General features: G+C 41.7%; 1 protein-coding gene across 16 annotated transcripts in view; it reads left to right on the top strand.

The window, feature by feature from the left end:
* Window positions 1-6,172: 6,172 nt before the first annotated feature.
* sh3glb2b (SH3-domain GRB2-like endophilin B2b) overlaps window positions 6,173-22,181 on the top strand; it is a 45,930-nt gene continuing 29,921 nt past the window's right edge. For 5 of the 16 annotated variants that reach the window (XM_031802737.1, XM_031802735.1, XM_031802734.1 and 2 more), the window contains exons 1-5: window positions 6,174-6,317; window positions 11,538-11,679; window positions 12,012-12,023; window positions 14,285-14,413; window positions 20,296-20,429. In XM_031802737.1, coding sequence (XP_031658597.1) covers window positions 6,255-6,317; window positions 11,538-11,679; window positions 12,012-12,023; window positions 14,285-14,413; window positions 20,296-20,429 — 480 coding nt within the window. In that variant the 5' untranslated portion in view covers window positions 6,174-6,254. Of the gene's footprint in view, window positions 6,318-11,537; window positions 11,680-12,011; window positions 12,024-14,284; window positions 14,414-20,295; window positions 20,430-22,181 lie in introns of all 16 variants that reach the window. The other 11 variants (XM_031802736.1, XM_020457946.2, XM_020457945.2 and 8 more) reach the window with 4 other exon arrangements.

Genomic DNA, 22,181 nt, shown 5'->3' with positions numbered 1-22,181 from the left:
AAGTCAAGGATCGGTAGGATAGTCAGTTTTACGAGGATTTGTTTGGCAGCATGGGTGAAGGATGCTTTGCTGTGAAATAGGAAGCCGATTCTAGATTTAATTTTGGATTGGAGATGCTTAATGTGAGTCAGGAAGGAGAGTTTACAGTCTAACAAGACACCTAGGTATTTGTAGTTGTCCACATATTCTAAGTCAGAACCGTCCAGAGTAGTGATAATGGACGGGCGGGTTCGGTGCGGGCAGCGATTGGTTGAAGAGCATGCATTTAGTTTTACTTGCATTTAAGAGCAGTTGGAGGCCACAGAAGGAGATTTGTATGGCGTTGAAGCTCGTTTGGAGATTTGTTAACACAGTTTCCAAAGAAAGGCCAGATGTATACAGAATGGTGTCATCTGCGTAGAGGTGGATCAAAGAATCAGCCGCAGCAAGAGTGACATCATTGACATATACAGAGAAAAGAGTCGGCCCGAGAATTGAACCCTGTGGCACCCCCATAGAGACTGCAAGATGTCTGGACAACAGGCCCTCCGATTTGACACACTGAACTCTATCTGAGAAGTAGTTGGTGAACCAAGCGAGGCAGTCATTAGAGAATCTAAGGCTGTTGAGTCTGCCGATAAGAATGTGGTGATTGACAGAGTCAAAAGCCTTGGCCAGGTCGATGAATACTGCTGCACAGTGTTGTCTCTTATCGATGGTGGTTATGATATTGTTTAGGACCTTGAGCGTTGCTGAGGTGCACCCATGACCAGCTCGGAAACTGGATTGCATAGTGAAGATGGTACGGTCGGATTCTAAATGGTCGGTGATCTGTTTGTTCACTTGGCTTTTGAAGACTTTAGAAAGGCAGGGCAGGATGGTTATAGGTCTGTAACAGTTTGGGTGAAGAAGGGGAGGAATCTCAGACGATACGAAAGAGTGGTTGAACAGACTAGTAATAGGGGTTGCAACAATGGCAGCAGATCCTTTTAGGAAGAGATGGTCCAGATTGTCTAGCCCAGCTAATTTGTAGGGATCCAGAATTTGCAGCTCTTTCAAAACATCAGCTGTCTGGATTTGGGTGAAGGAGAATCAGGGAGGGCTTGGGCTAGTTGCTGCAGGTGGTGCAGAGCTGTTGGCCGGGGATGGGGTAGCCAGGTGGAAAGCATGGCCAGCCATAGAGAAATGCTTATTGAAATTCTTGATTATTGTGGATTTATCAGTGTTGACAGTGTTTCCTAGTCTCAGTGCAGTGGGCAGCTGGGAGGAGGTGCTCTTATTCTCCATTGATTTTACAGAGTCCCAAAACTTTTTGGAATTAGTGCTGCAGGATGCAAATTTCAGTTTGAAAAAGCTAGCCTTTGCTGTCCTAACTGACTGTGTATATTGGTTCCTGAATTCCCTGAAAATGTGCATATCGCGGGGACTATGAAGAGCAACCAGACACTGCACTTGACACGTTTATGAAATGGCTTATTCCAGTTACTAATAAGCATTCACCCATTGAGAAAATTACTGTAAAAACTGTTACATTCCCTTGGATTGATGTGGAATTGAAAAATGGTATGTTTGAGAGGGATGAGGCAAAATGAATGGCAAATAAGTCCGGCTGCACAAGTGTACTGCAAATTGAGAAAAATGACGAAACTGAATAAAGCGAAGAAGAAACTACACTATGAAACAAAGATAAATGACAAAGAATGATAGTAAAAAGCTTTGGAGCATGTTAAATGAATTTTTGGGGCAAAAAGGCAAACTCATTGAATTAGATAGCTCATTCATCACAAAACCTACTGATATGGCCAATTACTTTAATGTTTTTTTTCATTGGCAAGACTAGCAATCAGGCATTACATGCCAGCAACAAATGCTGATATTACACATCCAAGAATAACTGATCAAATTATGAAAGACAAGCATTGTAATTTTGAATTCCGTAAAGTGAGTGTGGAAGAAGTGAATATTTTTTTTGTCTATCAACAATGACAAGCCACCGGAGTCTGACAACTTGGATGGAATATTAATGAGGATAATAGCAGATGATATTGCCACTCCTATTTGCCATAATCAATCTAAGCCTACTAGAAAGTGTGTGCCCTCAGGCCTGGACGGAAGCAAAAACAGTTCCGCTACCCAAGAATTTTAAAGCCCCTTTTACTGGCTCAAATAGCCAACCAATCAGCCTGTTACCATCCCTTAGTAAACTTTTGGAAAAGAATGTGTTTGACCAAATACAATACTATTTTACTGTAAACAAAATGACAACATACTGTCAGCACACTTATAGGGAAGGACATTCAACAAGCATGACATTTACACAGAATGACTGATGATTGCCTGATGACTGATGAGAAAAATGTATGACAAAGGGACTGTGGGAGTTGTTTTGTTAGACCTAAGTGCGGCTTTTGACATTATCGATCATAGTCTACTGATGGAAAAATGTGTTATGTCTTTACACCCCCTGCTATATTGTGGATAAAGAGTTACCTGTCTAACAGAACACAGAGGGCATTTTTTAATGGAATCCTCTCCAACATAATCCAGGTAGAGTCAGGAATTCCCCAGGGCAGCTGTGTAGGCCCCTTAAAAATCACAAATGACATGCCACTGGCCTTGAGTAAAGCAAATGTGTCTATGTATGCGGATGACTCAACACTATGCACATCAGCTACTACAGCGAGTGAAATCACTGCAGTACATAACAAAGAGCTGCAGTTAGTTTCAGAGTGGGTGGAAAGGACTAAGTTAGTCCTAAATATTTCAAAAACTAAAAGCATTGTATTTGCAACTAATCATTCACTAAATCTAAACCTCAACTAAATATTGTAATAAATCATGTGTAAATTGAGAAAGTTGAGGTGACTAAACTGCTTGGAGTAAATCTGGATTGTAAAACTGTCATGGTCAAAACATGTTGATACTACAGTAGCTAAGATGGGGAGAAGTCTGTCCATAATAAAGCGCTACTCTGCCTTTTTAACAACACTATCAACAAGACAGGTCCTACAGGCTCTAGTTTTGTATCACCTGGAATACTGTTCAGTCTTGTGGTGAGGTGCCACAAAGAAGGACCTTAGAAAATTACAATTGGCTCAGCACAGGGCAGCACTGCTGGTCCTTACACGGAGATCTAACATTAATAATATGCATGTAAATCTCCCATGGCTCAAAGTGGAGGAGAGATTGACTTCATCACTACTTGTTTTTGTAAGAAGTGTTGACATGCTGAATGCACAGAGGTGTCTTTTTAAACTATTAGCACAGCTCAGACACACATGCATACCACACAAGACATGCCACCAGAGGTCTCTTCACAATCTTCAAGTCAAGAACAGACTATTAGAGGTGCACAGTACTACATAGAGCGATGACTACATGGAACTCTATTCTACAGGTAATTGATGCTAGCAGTAGAATCAGATTTAAGAAATAGATTAAAAAAATACATCTTATGGAACAGCAGGGACTGTGAAGAGACACACACACACACAGGCACAGACACATATACACATGATAAGACACACACTCTACACACATGTACACATGGATGCTGTATTGTAAATATGTGATAGTGGTGTAGTGGCCTGAGGGAACACACTAAATGTATTGGGTAAAGTGCTATGAAATGTAATGTCATGTAATGTTTTCAAATGTATGTAACTGCCTTAATGTTGCTGGAACCCAAGCTAAATGGGGATCCTTAATAAATATAAAATAGAAATGTAGTTAGTACAGGGCTTGAACAAAAGCCTGCATACCAAGTAGCTACCCTGGAGGATGGTTGCCACTCTTGATATACAGTAAAATATTGCAACATTACAACCAAATACTTTTGTCTTTATAAAATGATACCCTCATTCAATGAATCAGGGATCAAATGGATACGTATCTAGTTAGCTATAGTTAACTAGCGAGATAACTGCTAGTTAGTCTGTTGCCTGTCATTATTTTATACCTGCTGCTGAAATGTAGTGCTCTCTCTCCTCTGGCAATGGCCCACTCCTACAGACACACACGCAACACACACCGAGGCAAAAAAGGTTGACCAAAGCGGAATGAAGACATGCACTGAAGGGTCATTCTGATAATGGCTGACGTAGATTTTTAAGTGATTGGTAATATTTAAATTATCATGAATTACATGAACAAAGTCATTAAACTAATTTCCATAACTTTTCATGACCTTACAAACCCTAATTTGACCATTTGGAACAGCGCATCATGCACATTTAGGCTGGAACATTTTCAATGTGTGCAATCTTGAACAGCCTACTGTCACGCATAGATTCACAGACTAGCGGCAAATAAACTTGAACAAAGCAGAATCAGGAAATGAATGCCCACTCTCCATTGCTATTCAATGCAGATCCCACCTTCATTCCGCTTTGGTCAACCTTTTTTGCCTCGGTGTGTGAACCTGTGCCGGCAATAGGCTACTTTGTTTTATAGAGGAGCCGGCATGCACCTCAAAACATTTAAGATGCCGGTACGACGCTCCGGACAGCTCCGGCCCAAGTCAAGCACTGGTTACGAATTCCAATTTGTTGTGGCTAGTGTTAGCTAGGTGGCTAATGTTAACTAGCTGGTTAACGTTAGCTAGGTTACAGGTTAGGGGTTAAGGTTAGGGTTAAAGTAGCTAATTACCTAAAATACTAAAGTTGTCCGCGATGAGATTCAAAAACGCAAGATAGGTAGCTAGACATTCATGTTGAATGGCCACCCACCCATCCAACCACCTTACCTTACCTTACCTTAATCCAAGTCTAAGCCGTTGGGGGATACTAAGCTAACATATGGAATTGTTTTAAGATGGTCATACTGTGTATCATTTAGTTATTTGATTTAGATTTTATGACCCCTTTAAGTATCCGCCCCAAAAATTACAAAATGATTTGATAAAAATATTGAATTTAGCCTTTACTACTATAGCCCATAGAAACACATTGTATAATACATTCATAAATGGCAAAAAAGACAGTAAAAAATACATCATCATAAGGAATATGGTTTTGAAGTGTCTGTCCTATAGACCCCTTTCCAGTACACGACACTGACGTTAGGCGAGACTCTAGGCTGCAGTAAGAAAGCCATTGCCATCTGCACCCATTCAACATAGCCTAGATTGAAGTTTTTATTACTTCTAAACAAAATAACTTTTTGGTGTTCTCATATGCTTACAAGGATTTTCTGATTATTGCATGAACAGTCGCTAAGATTATATTTGGTTGTGATCTTTGCAAAATAACTATTTTGGATGCAGCGGTTGTTAGCTAGAATGCTAACACTCATTGACATAGATGTAGCAAAAGCTAGCCAAAGAGACATTTTACTGGTTGAAGTTGAAGTGTTTTCTATGTATAATGCAGTTGATTTGCGATGATGACACAAACATTAAATTAAGCAGAACATTCATATGAGCCTTAAAATCCAATTATAATCCAAAAGTAGCGTGAAATGCACTCATAAGCAACATGTAAATAAGTATTTTTCTGCTGCCGTTTTATAAGAACTCCCCTGTGTTATTCCACCAACTTGCATGCATCCCCCTCGTGCGGCAATGTTTGCAAACACAGAAAGAGGTAAAGATATAAGAAAGCCCAGGAAATATATATACATTTTTTTATATATATTTTTTGGACACATATTTAACCGTTTATTTTTGTTGGTACAAAACTACTGTACCTCCATACTTCCATTTGTTTGTATGGGCTACCTTCAAACAAGTTCTGTGACACTTGTGGGGGTTGTAGAATAAAACGGAGAACACCATCTTGTTATTGAGTCATTTGTTGACCGCTAGGATGCTACAGACATTTTCGTGAAAAGACCGATTTGCGGGATGTCTCATGTTCTGACAAACACCGCTGTAGCTCAGCCACTTCCCACCGTACAGTAGATGCAGAAGGCCGACATAAGTGGATGCAATGGATTGAGCTGCAGCCCAAATAAAAAAAACTTGATATCTCTAGTTTAAACTGACGGATTTTGATGGGGATTTTTTAAATTATGTTAGTTAGATTCACGGTCAATAGACTCAAGATTTCTTAAGTAACCTTCTGTCTTCTGTAACCATACCAAACGTAACATATCACACTAATTTGAGACCAGGCTGTGCGTTTGTGTACCGCATCATCCCGGATTTACATTTACTATGTTACATCTAGTCTGAGACCAGGCTGTGCGTTTGTGTACTACATCATCGCATCTGCGCGACAGGACTCCCTTTGCAGGGGACAGTAACAAGCCGAAGAAGCGGTGCACACACTGATACGATGGATTTCAATCTAAAAAAGCTTACTTCTGATGCAGGAGTCTTCTTCACTCGTGCAGTACAGGTATTTAGCAAATGTGTTGTTTGAAATCCCATGAATAATTGTTTTTGGCGTGCTCTGACCGAGGTGCGTAGTCTGTAATTATCTTATTCCGAAACGGATTGTAATGTGTAGTCTTTCTCATATAACGCTGCAAACACCAAATATAAACGGTTACTTCAAAAATATTTTAAAATAGGGAATGTTTTTCGTTTAGGATTTTCTCACCGTTAACGCCATTGTAAGCCGATAATTCTGGTTAAGCCCTTCTCCATTATTTATGTCTGTTTTCGACCGTAGCGCCGAGGGGTGCATGTGACGGTCACCAGGATACGGGGCGGCGACTCCTCTAACCGCTACTTTACACTCCTGTCAGAGAATTGTAGGGCTAGGGTACTAGACCTGTCTGCTATACATTTCTATGCATCATGCCACTGGTTGTCATTGCAGTCCTCACTGAAAAAAGGCGACATTTTTTTGTATTATGCTGTATTGAGTGGGGACTAATAATGGTATGTGTAGCAGCCTATGTCTTATTCCTCAATCATTGGTCCTATTCTAATCAAAAGATTGACCTGTTTTCCTGTCATCCGGCAGGTACAGTAGTTTAGCGATTAGAGAGGCGAGCCCGGAGGGTTGCCAGTTTGAATCCCAGGACCGAAGGGTATCAAATCCTAGATGCCATTGCCTGCAATTGTGCCCTTGACCAAGGCATTTACCCCCCCCACAACAACAGCCCCCCTCTCCAAAACCTGTATGAGTGTGTGTGCATTCGGCAATTATTCAGACCCTTTAACTTTTTCCACATTTTGTTACATTACAGCCTTATTCTAAATGGATTTCCCTCACCAATCTACACATAGTGCCACATAATAACAAAGCAAAACATTGTTTTTTTGTTGTTGCAAATGTATTAAAAAGAACACAGAAAAATACCTTATTTATGTGAGACTCGAAATTGAGCTCAGCTGCATCCTGTTTATTTGATCATCCTTGGTGTTTCTTCAACTTGATTGGAGTCCAACCACCTGTGGTAAATTCAATTGATTGGACATGATTTGAATAGACACACACCTGTCTATATAAGGTCCCACAGTTGACAGTGCATGTCAGAGCAAACACCAAGCCATTAGGTCGAAGGAATTGTCCGTAGAGTGCAGAGACAGAATTGTGTCGGCACAGATCTGGGGAAGGGTACCAAAACATTTATGCAGCACTGAAGGTCCCCAAGAACACAGTGACCTCCATCATTCTTAAATGGAGAAGTTTGGAACCACCAAGACTCTTCCTAGAGCTTGCCGCCTGGCCAAACTGAGCAATCGGAGGGGAGAAGGGTGACCAAGAACCTGATAGTCACTCTGATAAAGCTCCAGAGTTCCTCTGCGGAGATGGGAGAACCTTCCAGAAGGTCAACCATCTGTGCAGTACTCCACCAATCAGGCCATTTTATGGTAGAGACTGAAATCACTCCTCAGTAAAAGGCACATGACCGCCGCTTGGAGTTTGCCTAAAGCCTTTTGGCACCTAAAGGACTAAGACAATGAGACAAAAGATTCTCTGATCTGATAAAACCAAGATTGAACTCTTTGGCCTGAATGCCAAGTGTCACATCTGGAGAACCTGGCACCATCTCTACGGTGAAGTGTGGTGGCAGCATTATGCTGTGGAGATGTTTTTCAGCGGCAGGGACTGGGAGACTAGTCAGGATCAAGGGAAAGATAAAAGGATTAAAGTACAGAGAGATCCTTGATGAAAACTTGCTCCAGAGTGCTCAGGACCTCAGACTGGGGTAACGGTTCACCTTCCAACAGGACAAAGACCCTAAGCACACAGACAAGACAATGAAGGAGTGGATTTGGGACAGGTCTCTGAATGTCCTTGAGTGGCCTAGCCAGAGCCCGGACTTGAACCCGATCAAACATCTCTGGAGAGACCTGAAAATAGCTGTGCAGCGACGCTCCCCATCCAACAGCTTGAGAGGATCTGCAGAAAAGAATGGGAGAAACTCACCCAAATACAGGTGTGCCAAGCTTGTAGCATTATACTCAAGGCTGTAATTGCTGCCAAAGGTGCTTCAAGAAAGTACTGAGTAAATGGTCTGAATACTTATGTAAATGTGATATTTTTTAAACCATTTGCCAAATTTCTAAAAACATGTTTTTGCTTTGTCATTTTGGGGTATTGTGTGTAGAATGATGAGGAAAAGCAAGTTCATACGTTTTAGAGTAAGGCTGTAACGTAACAAAATGTGGAAAAGTCAAGGTGTCTGAATACTTTCTGAATGCACTGTATATATACACTGAGTGGACAAAACATTAAGGATGCCTGCTCTTTCCATGACAGACTGACCATGTGAAATCAATAATTCCTTATTGATGTCAATTGTTAAATCCTCTTCAATCTGTCTACATGAAGGGGAGGAGACGGGTTAAAAAACATAAAAATAAAAAAAAGCTTGAGCATTGTTCACGCTCAACATGTTTGTGCCAGCATCCCTGTGTGGAATGTTTTCAGCACATTACCTTGTTTAGTCCATGCACTGACGAATTGAGGCTGTTCTGGGGGCAAAATGAGGGAGGAGGGGGGTACGCGCAACTCAACATTAGGAAGGTGTCCTTAATCTTTAGTACAGTGTGTATGTGTGTCTTTCCGAGGGGTTGGGTTAAGATAAATTTCAGTTGGACCTTCTGTGCAATTTACCATTAAACCGATCCCACTGTGTAGCTCAGTTGGTTGAGCATGGCTGTTGCAGCGCCAGGGTTGTGAGTTAGATTATAATTTTTTTTTTTTAAATGTGTGTTTAAATGACAAAAATGTTAAAAAATATCATCAGGCCTATCCACAACAGGACTAGTATGCTACCACTCTCAGTACTTTTTCAACTTGGAGTGGTATAAAGTAGGCCTATTTGGAATTTAGTGTTCCTCTGGCTTCTAGGAATTGGATGTTTTCACAGGGCTTACATGGCTGCCAATGGATTGAATAGCCTGCAATGTAGGTTTTCAATGGTCAAACAAGTCCACACTGTACAGGTTTTGGTAAAGCAAGTGAACAATACAGCATCATGTGATACCACGAGTATGAGAACATTTATTTTTACTGCTCTAATTACAATGGTAACCAGTTTATAATAGCAATAAGGCACTTCAGGTTTGTGGTATATGGCCAATATACCACGCTAAGAACTGGCCATATACCCCCCCCCCACCCCCACCATGCCTCATTGCTTAAATATTATACCCTCCCTGTTATTGTAATGGTGGTATGATATTTCTGCTTCTGTAACTTTCTCACTTATCATTATCCATGATTCACTCAGGACTATCCATAATCATGGTAGCATCCACATTAATGTAGAAGTGTTTAGAAACATTATATTCTTATTTACAATCAAAGTGACTCCAAAATAACACAATACATTATTTACCATTAATTTCTGTTAGACACAAAATAATATGTAATGCAACCAAAACAAACAGCAAATGCATCCAACAAGTTTGTAGAGTCACAAGCTTGATGTAATCATTGCATGCTAGGAATATAGGACTAAATACGGAATATAGGACTAAATACGGAATATGGGACTAAATACGGAATATGGGACTAAATACGGAATATAGGACTGAATATGGGACTAAATACGGAATATAGGACTAAATACGGAATATAGGACTAAATACGGAATATGGGACTAAATACTAAACTTTGGACTACTTTGATACACATGTAAGTGGATTGGTCCCAAATCTTTTTGTCCCCTGAAATGAAGGGACTATGTACAAAAACGGCTGTAATTTCTAAGCGTTTTGCACGATATGGGTGAAAAAACCCTCAAGTTAAAGCTGACAGTCTGTACTTCATAGTCATTGTATCATTCAAATCCAAAGTGCTGGAGTACAGAGCCAAAACAATATGTCACTGTCACAATACTTTTAGAGCTCACTTTAGATGGCTAGTAGTAGTATCAGCTTTTTACTGTGTGAAATGCAAGGGGCAGGCTTTCTCCACCAATCAGTGACTGTGATTCAACCTAAAGTGCATGGTCACTCGAGAGGAAACAGATGTTTCACTCCCACCAGTCACCTCTGTTGATGACCACATGTGATCCACGAACAGGAAAATATGGCCAAATATTACCATTCCGTAAGAATGGTAATCACTGAAGCATTATCCTATGTTTGGATGATTTGGATTTGGGTTACCAGTGACAGCCATTGTAACAGCCCTTTTATGCCATTTCCAGCTCCCGTCTTCACATGCCAAAAATCCCCCTGTGAGAAATAAACCTTAACGCACCAATGCATAGAAAGAAAGTCTGATGTAGTCCTACTGTGCTGTGAGACTAGCTCTGTGGCTGATGGCAAACCACATTATGCACTTAGTTGCCCAAAAAAGATCGATTTTGAAATGGCTTGATATTGTCAGCACATTATTAGGGATGTGGTTGTAGTACTTTTTAGGAGTAGATATGGCATGTATTTCAATGTACTGCGTATGAAATGGGTTGGGTGTTATATTCACGCCAGATAAGGTGGTATTTCAAGCAAAGGTACATTTATTATAGCCTTATGATAGACTTCTTCTTCTTGTTGCCATTTTGCAGTGGAGCAGAAGTGAACGTCTTCAAGTGATTGGTTAATCATGAGTCATAACGAGGGAGCTCAAGACGTCTTGTGATGCCAGATGGAATGAGGGAGCTCAAGACGTCTTGTGATGCCAGATGGAATGAGGGAGCTCAAGACGTCTTGTGATGCCGGATGGAATGAGGGAGCTCAAGACGTCTTGTGATGCCGGATGGAATGAGGGAGCTCAAGACGTCTTGTGATGCCGGATGGACTACCAGTGTGGCTGCTGCACAATTATAGAGCAGTCACTCAGGGAGCTTCTGCGCTCTGCTATCCTCACAGTTCTCTCTGTCTGTCTGTTCCGCTCCTCCCTCCCTCCACCCACACAGACACGACGTGGTGGTTGAGCTTAGGTTCATTTTGTAACTTAGCTTTGTGTTGTAGTTCGAGAGGTTAGGCTTAGAGGGCCTTAGCAGTCACAAGCTGCTCAAAATGGGCCATTCACGGAAACATTTCAGAGCCAGACAGAACCGTTTCGGCTGGTCACAATTTGCCCAGCTGCCACTGACTTACAGAACAATGTTGTTTTTTTGCCAGTCATAACGTATACTGTCTTCGCCTACATTATTTAGGTGTATGTTTTTGTCAGTAAATTTGATTTATTTGTTTTGTCTCCAAGTTCACAGAAGAGAAGTTGGGCTCTGCGGAGAAGACCGAGCTCGATGCCCACTTGGAGAATCTGATCGCCCGGGCCGACTGCACGAAGAACTGGACTGAGAAGATCTTCAGGCAAACAGAGGTCTTGTTGCAGCCCAATCCAAGTAAGACCCAGTCCTAAAGCAACATATAGCTGGGTCCCAGACTTGTTTGTGCTGTCCGGTCAACTCCCATGGTCATTGCCACTGCCAAACAAGACAGCACAAACAGATCTGGGACCAGGCTGAAAGGAGCCTTCATGGTGATGCCATTCTATCTGTGTTTTGGGTTCTGAGCCCTAGCTAGTGTTTTTCTTTGGCTGTGTTTTGCCTACATGCATATGTCCAAAGAAGTTCTATTGAAGTATACAGTACTTTGTGGCATTGGTCCCTTTGAGAGAAAGAAACCTAGTATGTTAGAAAACTAACCATTGACTTTCTGACCCTCCATGCTACAGTTGACCACACTGGTAAGTCTGTCTCCACTCTCAGTATGTAGTAGTTGTAGTAGCAGCAGGAGTAGTAGCAGCAGTAGTAGCAGCAGGAGTAGTAGCAGCAGGAGTAGTAGCAGCAGGAGTAGCAGCAGGAGTAGTAGCAGCAGGAGCAGTAGTAGCAGTAGTAGTAGCAGCAGTAGCAGCAGTAGCAGTAGTAGTAGTAGTAGTAGCAGCAGTAGTAGTAGTAGTAGTAGTAGTAGTCGTCGTCGTAGTCGTAGTAGTAGTAGTAGCAGCATACTTGAGGCTCACCACCCCCATAAGACTTCCTATGGGGGTCAGTTGGAATGTGTGGAATGATTTCATTTTGGACCTAAACCCTTAACATACTGTACCCCCTCAGTGATCACAGATCTGAAGGAGCTGGATAGGTCAATGCCATGTTCTACTTTATCATATGGTTTACAACTTTTGCTTAGTCCTTTAGCATCTTTGAACTGTAAAGAGGAAGGGTTTAGGTGCTGAAATAGGACTAGGCTCTTGTACTCACATGATTGCCTATGATGGCTGGTTATAGATAACTGATATCTCCAATTGGTCCTTCTTTCTCTGCAAAATTTCACTCCGTAAGGGACTTTCATTCTTAAGGTGACTTTCCATGCAAGGCCAAATCCAAGGCCTGTTTGGTTGCTCTGACTTCAGCATAAATAAAACTTCAGCATAAATAGTGTCATCGATGTCAAATTCAATTGAGGTGCTGCACGAAAGTTAGTTGAGTCATCTCTCGTGGACAGATTATTTGGGAAGTTACAACTTTTGCAAGAATTTTACTTCTGGGTAACCAAGATTAGTTGAAGAGACTTATGTGTTCAAATCAGATTTGGGACGGTAATGATTTAGGAAAGGTAAACTGGGGTAGGAGGGCTAATTGTGTTTAGTGCCCATCTGTGCAGAGGAGGATGAACCCAAATGGCACCCTATTTCCTACAAAGTGCACTACTTTTTACCAGAGTCCTACAGTAGACACAGTGTACAAAACATTAGGAACACCTTCCTAATATTGAGTTGCCCTCAGAACAGCCTCAATTGTTCAGGGCATGGCCTTTACAAGGTGTCAAAAGCATTCCACAGGGATGCTGGCCCATGTTAACTACAATGCTTCCCACAGTTGTGTCAAATTGGCTGGATTCATGATACACACAGGAAACTGTTGCAAGCGTGAATCCCAGCAGCGTTGCAGCTCTTGACACACTCAAACCTGTGCGCCTGGCACCTACTACCATTACCCCATTCAAAGGTACTTAGATATTTTGTCTTGCCCATTAACCCTCTGAATGGCAGACATACAAAATATATGTCTCAATTGTCTCAAGGCTTAAAAATTGATTTAACAAGTGACATCAATAAGGGATCATAGCTTTCACCTTGATTGATCTGGTCAGTCCATGTCATGGAAGAGTAGGTGTTCCTAATGTTTTGTACAGTCAGTGTATAGGGAATATGGTGCCATTTGGGACAAATCTGTGAAGGAACCACCAACCTCTCCCCTACCCTTATTCTCATCAAGAAGCACATACACAAAGGAGTGTGTGTCATCGTGTGTCTGTACTTGTTGATGTGCTTTTCCTGTTGTGTGTGTGTGTGTGTGTGTGTATATATCTTGTAAAAGTGTTTGTAGGGGGTAAAAAATAAGCCTTTGTTTATCTGCTAAATGTTGTGTGCAGAAAGCTGGATAGGTTCCAGAGAGAACTGCCACCCCCTCCATTTCACTCCCATGCTGTGTCTTCTGTAGTGCATTGATCAATGTTGCCTTTCACTTTCCAACGTCAAGCAGTATACCATTGTAGATAGGAATTGTCAAATGTTAAGTCTTGTTATTCATTGTCTGTCCATATGTACGTTATTACGTCCATAATCATAACTCGTACATTATTGCTCAGTAGAGTTGTTTTGGTGTATAAAACTCATCGCTTTGAAAATGGAAGAGACATTTAGCTCATTTCATTGTACCTGAAGGACTTTTCTCTGGTGATAAATGATGTAGGCTAATTAATGAATGCCTCTGAAAGGGAATAGATAAAGACTGAGAAGACCGGTGATTCATGTTTTTCCAGGGGGTTGGGTTGAGGTGTTACATCATTATATTACTTGTGCTTATTTGTACCTTGAAATTGGTAGTTTTTTCTAGCATCTTTTTTTATTTATTGGGTTTTTGGCACAAAGGAAAAGCACTACATTTACTGATTGAGGTACCTAATTGCTATCTGGTGTGAACTATCTTATTCTTTACTTTTACACAGGTGCGCGTATAGAGGAGTTTTTCTATGAGAAGTTAGATAAGAAGATCCCATCCAGGACAACCAATGGAGAGCTGCTGGGACAGTATATGCTGGATGCTGCTAAAGACTTTGGCCCAGGGACCCCATATGGTAGGTGGAACTAGTGGAGGTCTGGGTCTTTTGCCGTTTTGTCACTAACATGCGTTTGACAGCCGCAGGAGGTGCCGTTAACACTCTATTCTGCTATTTGTTCTGCAACACCCTCTTGTTTTTGAAAGTAATTCTTCCTGAACCTTAGTATTCATTGAAATCTACATAATGTATTGATGCCAATGTGTCTGGGCGGGCTGGCAATGCTGCCCACACTGTACCAGGTGCTCAGCTGTCTGTGTGTGGTTGGCACAAAAACAAACAACATGGCAGTACCCAGTGTTCTAAATGCCATCAGCCTCCATCAGCTGCCCAGGCCTCCATTTTATTCAGAACATAATGGCCGCGTTCCAGGCCGACTATATTGCAGTCGCTTACCAGATCTCATAACGCCTGAATAGGTGTTTAGTATATCACATATCCTCATCTGTGACATAGCAATCTGATGCCCAACTGCAATGTATGATGTGGACCATGGCCAAAGTGACTCAAGTTGTCCAGATGGGGATGCCCAAGTCTATTAGAAAATGTGTTCAACCTGAACACGACATGCGCATTCTTGCACTGAAGTGGAATCTCTTAATGGTTCTCTTTCTAGGCACATTTTTAAGGGATTTTCTCTCAACTATCTAAGTAATGGTTGGAGACATTGTACTGTATGTTAGAGTAGGGTTTCTTAAACTCTGCTCTAGGCATGTGAAATGTAGGTCGCGAGTTATGAGAATACAATATAATCACACACTATTTGCAAAAACAAAGTGTTGGAGTAGAAAGTAAACATGTGCCATGTAAAAAGGCTAACGTTTTATTTCCTTGCTCAGAAACATGAGAACATATGAAAGCTGGTGGTTCCTTTTAACATGAGTCTTCAATATTCCTAGGTAAGAAGTTTTACGTTGTAGTTATTATAGGAATTATAGGAGTACTTCTCTCTGTACAATTTGTATTTCATATACCTTTGACTATTGGATGTTCTTATAGGCACTTTAGTATTGCCAGTGTAACAGTATAGCTTCCGTCCCTCCTCGCCCCTACCTGGGCTTGAACCAGAAACACATCGACAACAGCCACCCTTCGAAGCAGCGTTACCCATGCAGAGCAAGGGGAACAACTACTCCAAGTCTCAGAGCGAGTGATGTTTGAAAAGCTATTAGCGCGCACCCCGCTAACTAGCTAGCCATTTCACATCGGTTACACCAGCCTAATCTCGGGAGTTGATAGGCTTGAAGTCATAAACAGCTCAATGCTTGAAGCACAGTGACGAGCTGCTGGCAAAACACACAAAAGTGCTGTTTGAATGAATGCTTACGAGCCTGCTGGTGCCTACCATTGCTCAGTCAGACTGATCTATCAAATCATAGACTTAGTTATAACATAATAACACACAGAAATACGAGCCTTAGGTCATTAATATGGTCGAATCCGGAAACTATCATCTCGAAAACAAGACGTTTATTCTTTCAGTGAAATATGGAACCGTTCCGTATTTTATCTAACGGGTGGCATCCATAAGTCTAAATATTCCTGTTACATTGCACAACCGTCAATGTTATGTCATAATTATGTAAAATTCTGTCAAATTAGGCAGCCCAAACTGTTTCATATACACTGACTCTGCGTGCAATGAATGCAAGAGAAGTGACACAATTTCACCTGGTTAATATTGCCTGCTAACCTGGATTTCTTTTAGCAAAATATGCAGGTTTAAAATATATACTTCTGTGTATTGATTTTAAGAAAGGCATTGATGTTTATGGTTATGGTTTTAACAAATGCACTTTTGTTAAATCATCCCCCATTTGGCGAAGTTGGCTCTGTTTGTTCGCAACGAGCCAGGTTAGCAGGCAATGTTAACTAAATATGCAGATTTAAAAATATATACTTGTGTATTGATTTTAAGGCATTGATGTTTATGGTTAGGTACACATTGGAGCAAGACTGTCCTTTTTCGCGAATACGCACCGCATCGATTATATGCAACGCAGGACACGCCAGATAAACAAACTAGTAATATCATCAACCGTGTGTAGTTAACTAGTGATTATGATTGATTGTTTTTTATAAGATAAGTTTAATGCTAGCTAGCAACTACCCTTGGTAGTTACTGCATTCGTGTAACAGGCAGTCTCCTCGTGGAGTGCCATGTAATCAGGTGGTTAGAGCGGTGGACTAGTTAACTGTAAGGTTGCAAGATTGAATCCCCGAGCGGACAAGGTAAAAATCTGTCATTCTACCCCTGAAAAAGGCAGTTAACTGTTCCTAGGCCGTCATTGAAAATAAGAATGTGTTAACTGACTTGCCTAGTTAAATAAAGGATAAAGAAAGGTGTAATTAAAAATAAAAAAATACAGATTCCCGTTTGTTATGAAAACTTGAAATCGTCCCTAATTAATCGGCCGTTCCAATTAATCGGCCGACCTCTACTTTGGAGGAGGAATTTGGCCACGGAAGGACGCTCATTTTGTAATTTGTCTCTTTAGCTGAAAAGGTTTAATTAAGAACCCCTGACAGAGCATTGTGGGCCAGTATATCAATTATTATCTTTGGGTGCTGCAGCCCAGGAGTAATCCAACTTGAATGAAAAGGATGGCCAACACTCGCCAGTTATGATATAAATTCCCAAGAAATGCAGCTTGCGACTGTTTTGTCTCCCATAGACTGTGAGCCAGTGTGATAATGGATAGTTGTGTCTAGGAGTTCTAACTCTGATGCTGACTTTGATTACCTTGGAAGCTGGCGGGATACCCACTCCTCTCACAACCAATCTGACCCTTTACACAGCGGTTTGATGATACCATGCCTCACAACTTAGCATCTTGGCTTAGCACACTGTGTGTGCGTGTGTAGTCCCAAGAAATTCCCTCCAGCGGCAGTTTCTTACTGAAAATCACCAGTCTCTCAAAACGATTATATGTCTATCTATCCATCTATCCATCTATCCATCTATCCATCTATCCATCTATCCATCTATCCATCTATCCATCTATCCATCTATCCATCTATCCATCTATCCATCTATCCATCTATCCATCTATCCATCCATCTATCCATCCATCTATCCATCTATCCATCTATCCATCTATCCATCTATCCATCAGTAAAGAGTGGTTAATGCAGTAAAGCACGGAGAGATGCTGAGTCGAGGGTGATGAGTTCTGACTTATAAATATACTTAATCAAGTCACTAAGGGAGAGAGGGTAATGCAGAACGTTTACATTCTGTCAGAACATGTTATTGTTAGACATCAGGTATCCTTAGGAAAGGAGAAGGGCCACAGTCTTGCTTCAGTTGTTGGGTTGTAATTTGAAATACTTGCTACACCAGAAGTTAATGGCTTTTTGTAGGTATAATGTATACAGTGGGGCAAAAAAGTATTTCGTCAACCACCAATTGTGCAAGTTCTCCCACTTAAAAAGATGAGAGGCCTGTAATTTTCAATACTTATTTTCCACCATAATTTGCAAATAAATTCATTAAAAATCCTACAATGTGATGTTTTACAATGTTTTTTTCTCATTTTGTCTGTCATAGTTGAAGTGTACCTATGATGAAAATTACAGGCCTCTCTTTTTAAGTGGGAGAACTTGCACAATTGGTGGTCAGTTAAGGTTGCATATGAGCCAGGGGCTTGGAATGTTACTGAGTAAGGCAAAGGCAATCAGATGGTTGCGTTCACTGATAAGGGTGGATAGCTGTGGATTAGTGAGGAATGGGGGCCGAGGTCAGGTCACATTAAGGGAGAAGGAACAATTTATTACTACTTCCTGCCTAGCAATAAAACTGTCATGTTTAGAGAAAAGGAGGAGACTTGTTCTTAAGTGGGTTGTATATATACACTGCTCAAAAAAATAAAGGGAACACAAACAACACAATGTAACTCCAAGTCAATCACACTTCTGTGAAATCAAACTGTCCACTTAGGAAGCAACACTGATTGACAATAAATTTCACATGCTGTTGTGCAAATGGAATAGACAACAGGTGGAAATTATAGGCAATTAGCAAGACACCCCCAATAAAGGAGTGGTTCTGCAGGCGGGGACCACAGACCACTTCTCAGTTCCTATGCTTCCTGGCTGATGTTTTGGTCACTTTTGAATGCTGGCGGTGCTTTCAATCTAGTGGTAGCATGAGACTCGCCTTTGTGCAAGGAGGAGCACTGCCAGAGCCCTGCAAAATGACCTCCAGCAGGCCACAAATGTGCATGTGTCTGCTCAAACGGTCAGAAACAGACTCCATGAGGGTGGTATGAGGGCCCGACGTCCACAGGTGGGGGTTGTGCTTACAGCCCAACACCGTGCAGGACGTTTGGCATTTGCCAGAGATCACCAAGATTGGCAAATTCGCCACTGGCGCCCTGTGCTCTTCACAGATGAAAGCAGGTTCACACTGAGCACATGTGACAGAGTCTGGAGATGCCGTGGAGAACGTTCTGCTACCTGCAACATCCTCCAGCATGACCGGTTTGGCGGTGGGTCAGTCATGGTGTGGCATTTCTTTGGGGGGCCGCACAGCCCTCCATGTGCTCGCCAGAGGTAGCCTGACTGCCATTAGGTACCGAGATGAGATCCTCAGACCCCTTGTGAGACCATATGCTGGTGCGGTTGGCCCTGGGTTCCTCCTAATGCAAGACAATGCTAGACCTCATGTGGCTGGAGTGTGTCAGCAGTTCCTGCAAGAGGAAGGCATTGATGCTATGGACTGGCCCGCCCGTTCCCCAGACCTGAATCCAATTGAGCACATCTGGGACATGTCTCGCTCCATCCACCAACGCCACGTTGCACCACAGACTGTCCAGGAGTTGGCGGATGCTTTAGTCCAGGTACGGGAGGAGATCCCTCAGGAGACCATCCACAACCTCATCAGGAGCATGCCCAGGCATTGTAGGGAGGTCATACAGGCACGTGGAGGCCACACACACACTACTGAGCCTCATTTTGACTTGTTTTAAGGACATTACATCAAAGTTGGATCAGCCTGTAGTGTGGTTTTCCACTTTAATTTTGAGTGTCACTCCAAATCCAGACCTCCCATAGGTTGATACATTTTATTTCCATTGATAATTTTTGTGTGATTTTTGTTGTCAGCACATTCAACTATGTAAAGAAAAAAGTATTCAATAAGAATATTTCATTCATTCAGATCTAGGATGTGTTATTTTAGTGTTCCCTTTATTTTTTTGAGCAGTGTACTTGTGATGGTGAGATCACGTCTTTGTCTGTTCAGCTGTCTGACCCATTGGGTGAATAAACTTGATTTGAGCTTGTCCTAGTTGTCCAGTAGTTTTTACTCTGTTTATTTAGAACCTAACAAGGGGGAGGGTTGATATAATGCATGGCTATAATGATTTATGTTTATACCATTGTTGAATACTGTTTCCGATTGACTTCAAGGGCATTCTAGAGTGAACATTTCATCCCTATAACGTACAGTATATCAGCAGGGTAGAATTCAATGGCTATTGTTCATTCTTACATGCTCTATGTTTGTGCTGCTTTTGAAAGCAAAAGTTGAATTGAAAATGTTGTTATTGACATTGTTGAATTCGACTATTGTACTGGAAAGTTTTTTTCACTGGGAGTGGAGGGGACGGAGTCTCTGACCTGGCTCGCTCCTCCTTCCACTGGGTCAATGGCTGGGCAGTTCTGATCTGATGAATTGGGCTCAGTTTCATTCTAACTCCCTGGTAATTTAGGAAACTGAACGAATGTCATGGAATTAAATGTCCCGGTCCGGTATGTCCCTTTGTCTCCTGACTGGACAGGAACTAAAAAGGAATTGGCCATATTATTAATGCCCAGTCATGTATATTCACTGTCATCAACCTACTCATCCACTTCTGTCATCAACCTAATTTTGTGTGTGTGTGTGTGTGTGACAGGCAGTACCCTGATCACGGTGGGGGAGTACCAGAGTAGACTGGGCGGGGCGGAGCGGGAGTTCCTCCAGACCTCGGCTATCAACTTCCTCACTCCTCTCCGCAACTTCCTGGAGGGAGACTGGAGAACCATATCTGTGAGTATACTGTGAAACTCCTAGCCCCTCATCCCTAGACTCTACCCCTTACACTTATCTTCAGCTTGAAGTGCCTAAGTGTTCGCGTAGTTAAGAACGTACCTTAGCCTACAGTGGTCGTCCCCCGGGGAAATCTAATTAACATAATAAAAAAAATCCCCTGTTTAAGCTCGATGTTTTTTGACTGCGTCTCAATCAACGTCATCTGCCGATATCGTCCCCATTTGCGGTGAAAGGCAGCCGAGCTAGAGCGGTGTTTGTCAGACCATGAGACATCCCAAAAATTGGTCTTCTCACAAAATCGTATGTCGCGTCCGAACGGTTTGGGCTACACACTAATATGAACCAAGAGGAAAGCTGAGACACTCACGAACACGATTGTGAGCGTCCTAAAGCAAAACGTAAAACACAAGACTCATCTGAGGGTTCCCGGTAGCAGTTTTATAAATGAATGGAAGTATGTATGGAGATAGTTTAGTGTCTAAAATAAGGGGATAAATACATGTAAAAAAATATACATATTTTACTGATCTTTCTTATATCTCTCAGATATAGGACAGACACTTCAGACAAACTTTCTTTAGATTTGTTGGGGGACAAAATCTGTTATTCAATGCATTTCTGTTGGCTAATAGCAGTAAGGGGTCTTAAAATTCAAAGTCAAATAGCTAAATTATCCTTGGTATGTGATCATCTTAAACAATTCCGTATGTTAGCAACCCCCCATTCCATATGTTAGCCCACCCCCCTGGCTTAGAAAGGGCTTAGAGTCTAGATGGTTAAGCTCACGCCACAGCTAGCTTGAAATATTGAGGATGGACAGTGGCGTGTATTCAAGGAAGCCAGGCTTCCCCAAATATTTGACCAATAAAAAATTATATAAAATCATTTCGCTTTCGTCTATCTGTGTTTTTGTACTTTTCTGTCAATTCGCAATGGGCTGAATCTCACCAGAGAAATCATCCGAGTGAGAGAAACAGCGCCCCTCTGTCTCAGTATATGGAGCCCATGTATCTGATGCTGTCTGGAACAAAAGAGTATTACATGTTGCGGCCGTAGCATTTGATTGATTGATGCCAGCAAGCATTTCAAATCAAATCAGATTTTATTTGTCACATGTGCCTAATTCAACAGGTATTAGACCTTACAGTGAAATGCTTTACTTACGAGCCCCTAACCAACAATGCAGTTAAAAAAAATACCCCCCAAAAAGTAAACGATAAGGATTACAAATAATTCATGAGCAGCAGTAAATAACAATAGCGGGGCTATATACAAGGGTTACCTGTACAGAGTCAATGTGTGGGGGCACCGGTGTCGAGGTAATTGAGGTAATATGTACATGTAGGCAGAGTTATTAAAGTGACGACACAGACAATAACAGAGTAGTAGCAGCGTTGAAGAAGGGGGTGGGGGTAGCAATGCAAATAGTCTGGGTAGCCATTTGATTTTAATCTCAAATTGCACTTCTCTGCTTAAATGCACACAAACACGACAGCAGTATATTCACATTAGCAACAAAATAACAATATTTAATTTGTAGAGCTTATATCCCAAACTCAATGCAAAGTATTGGACCCACAAATTGGTTCCCATGATTTGAGTCAAAACGTATTAGAGAGAACAGTCTATGACTGTGGTGGCTGGAGTCTCTGACAATTTTTAGGGCCTTTCCATGACACCGCCTGGTATCGAGGTCCTGGATGGCAGGAGGCTTGGCTCCGGTGATGTACTGGGCCGTACTACTCTCTG

Source organism: Oncorhynchus kisutch, linkage group LG23 (genome assembly GCF_002021735.2).
Source record: "Oncorhynchus kisutch isolate 150728-3 linkage group LG23, Okis_V2, whole genome shotgun sequence".
NCBI classification, from domain to species: Eukaryota; Metazoa; Chordata; class Actinopteri; order Salmoniformes; family Salmonidae; genus Oncorhynchus; species Oncorhynchus kisutch.
The sequence above is the reverse complement of the archived record's forward strand: the minus strand, read 5'-3'. Positions and strand labels throughout refer to the sequence as shown.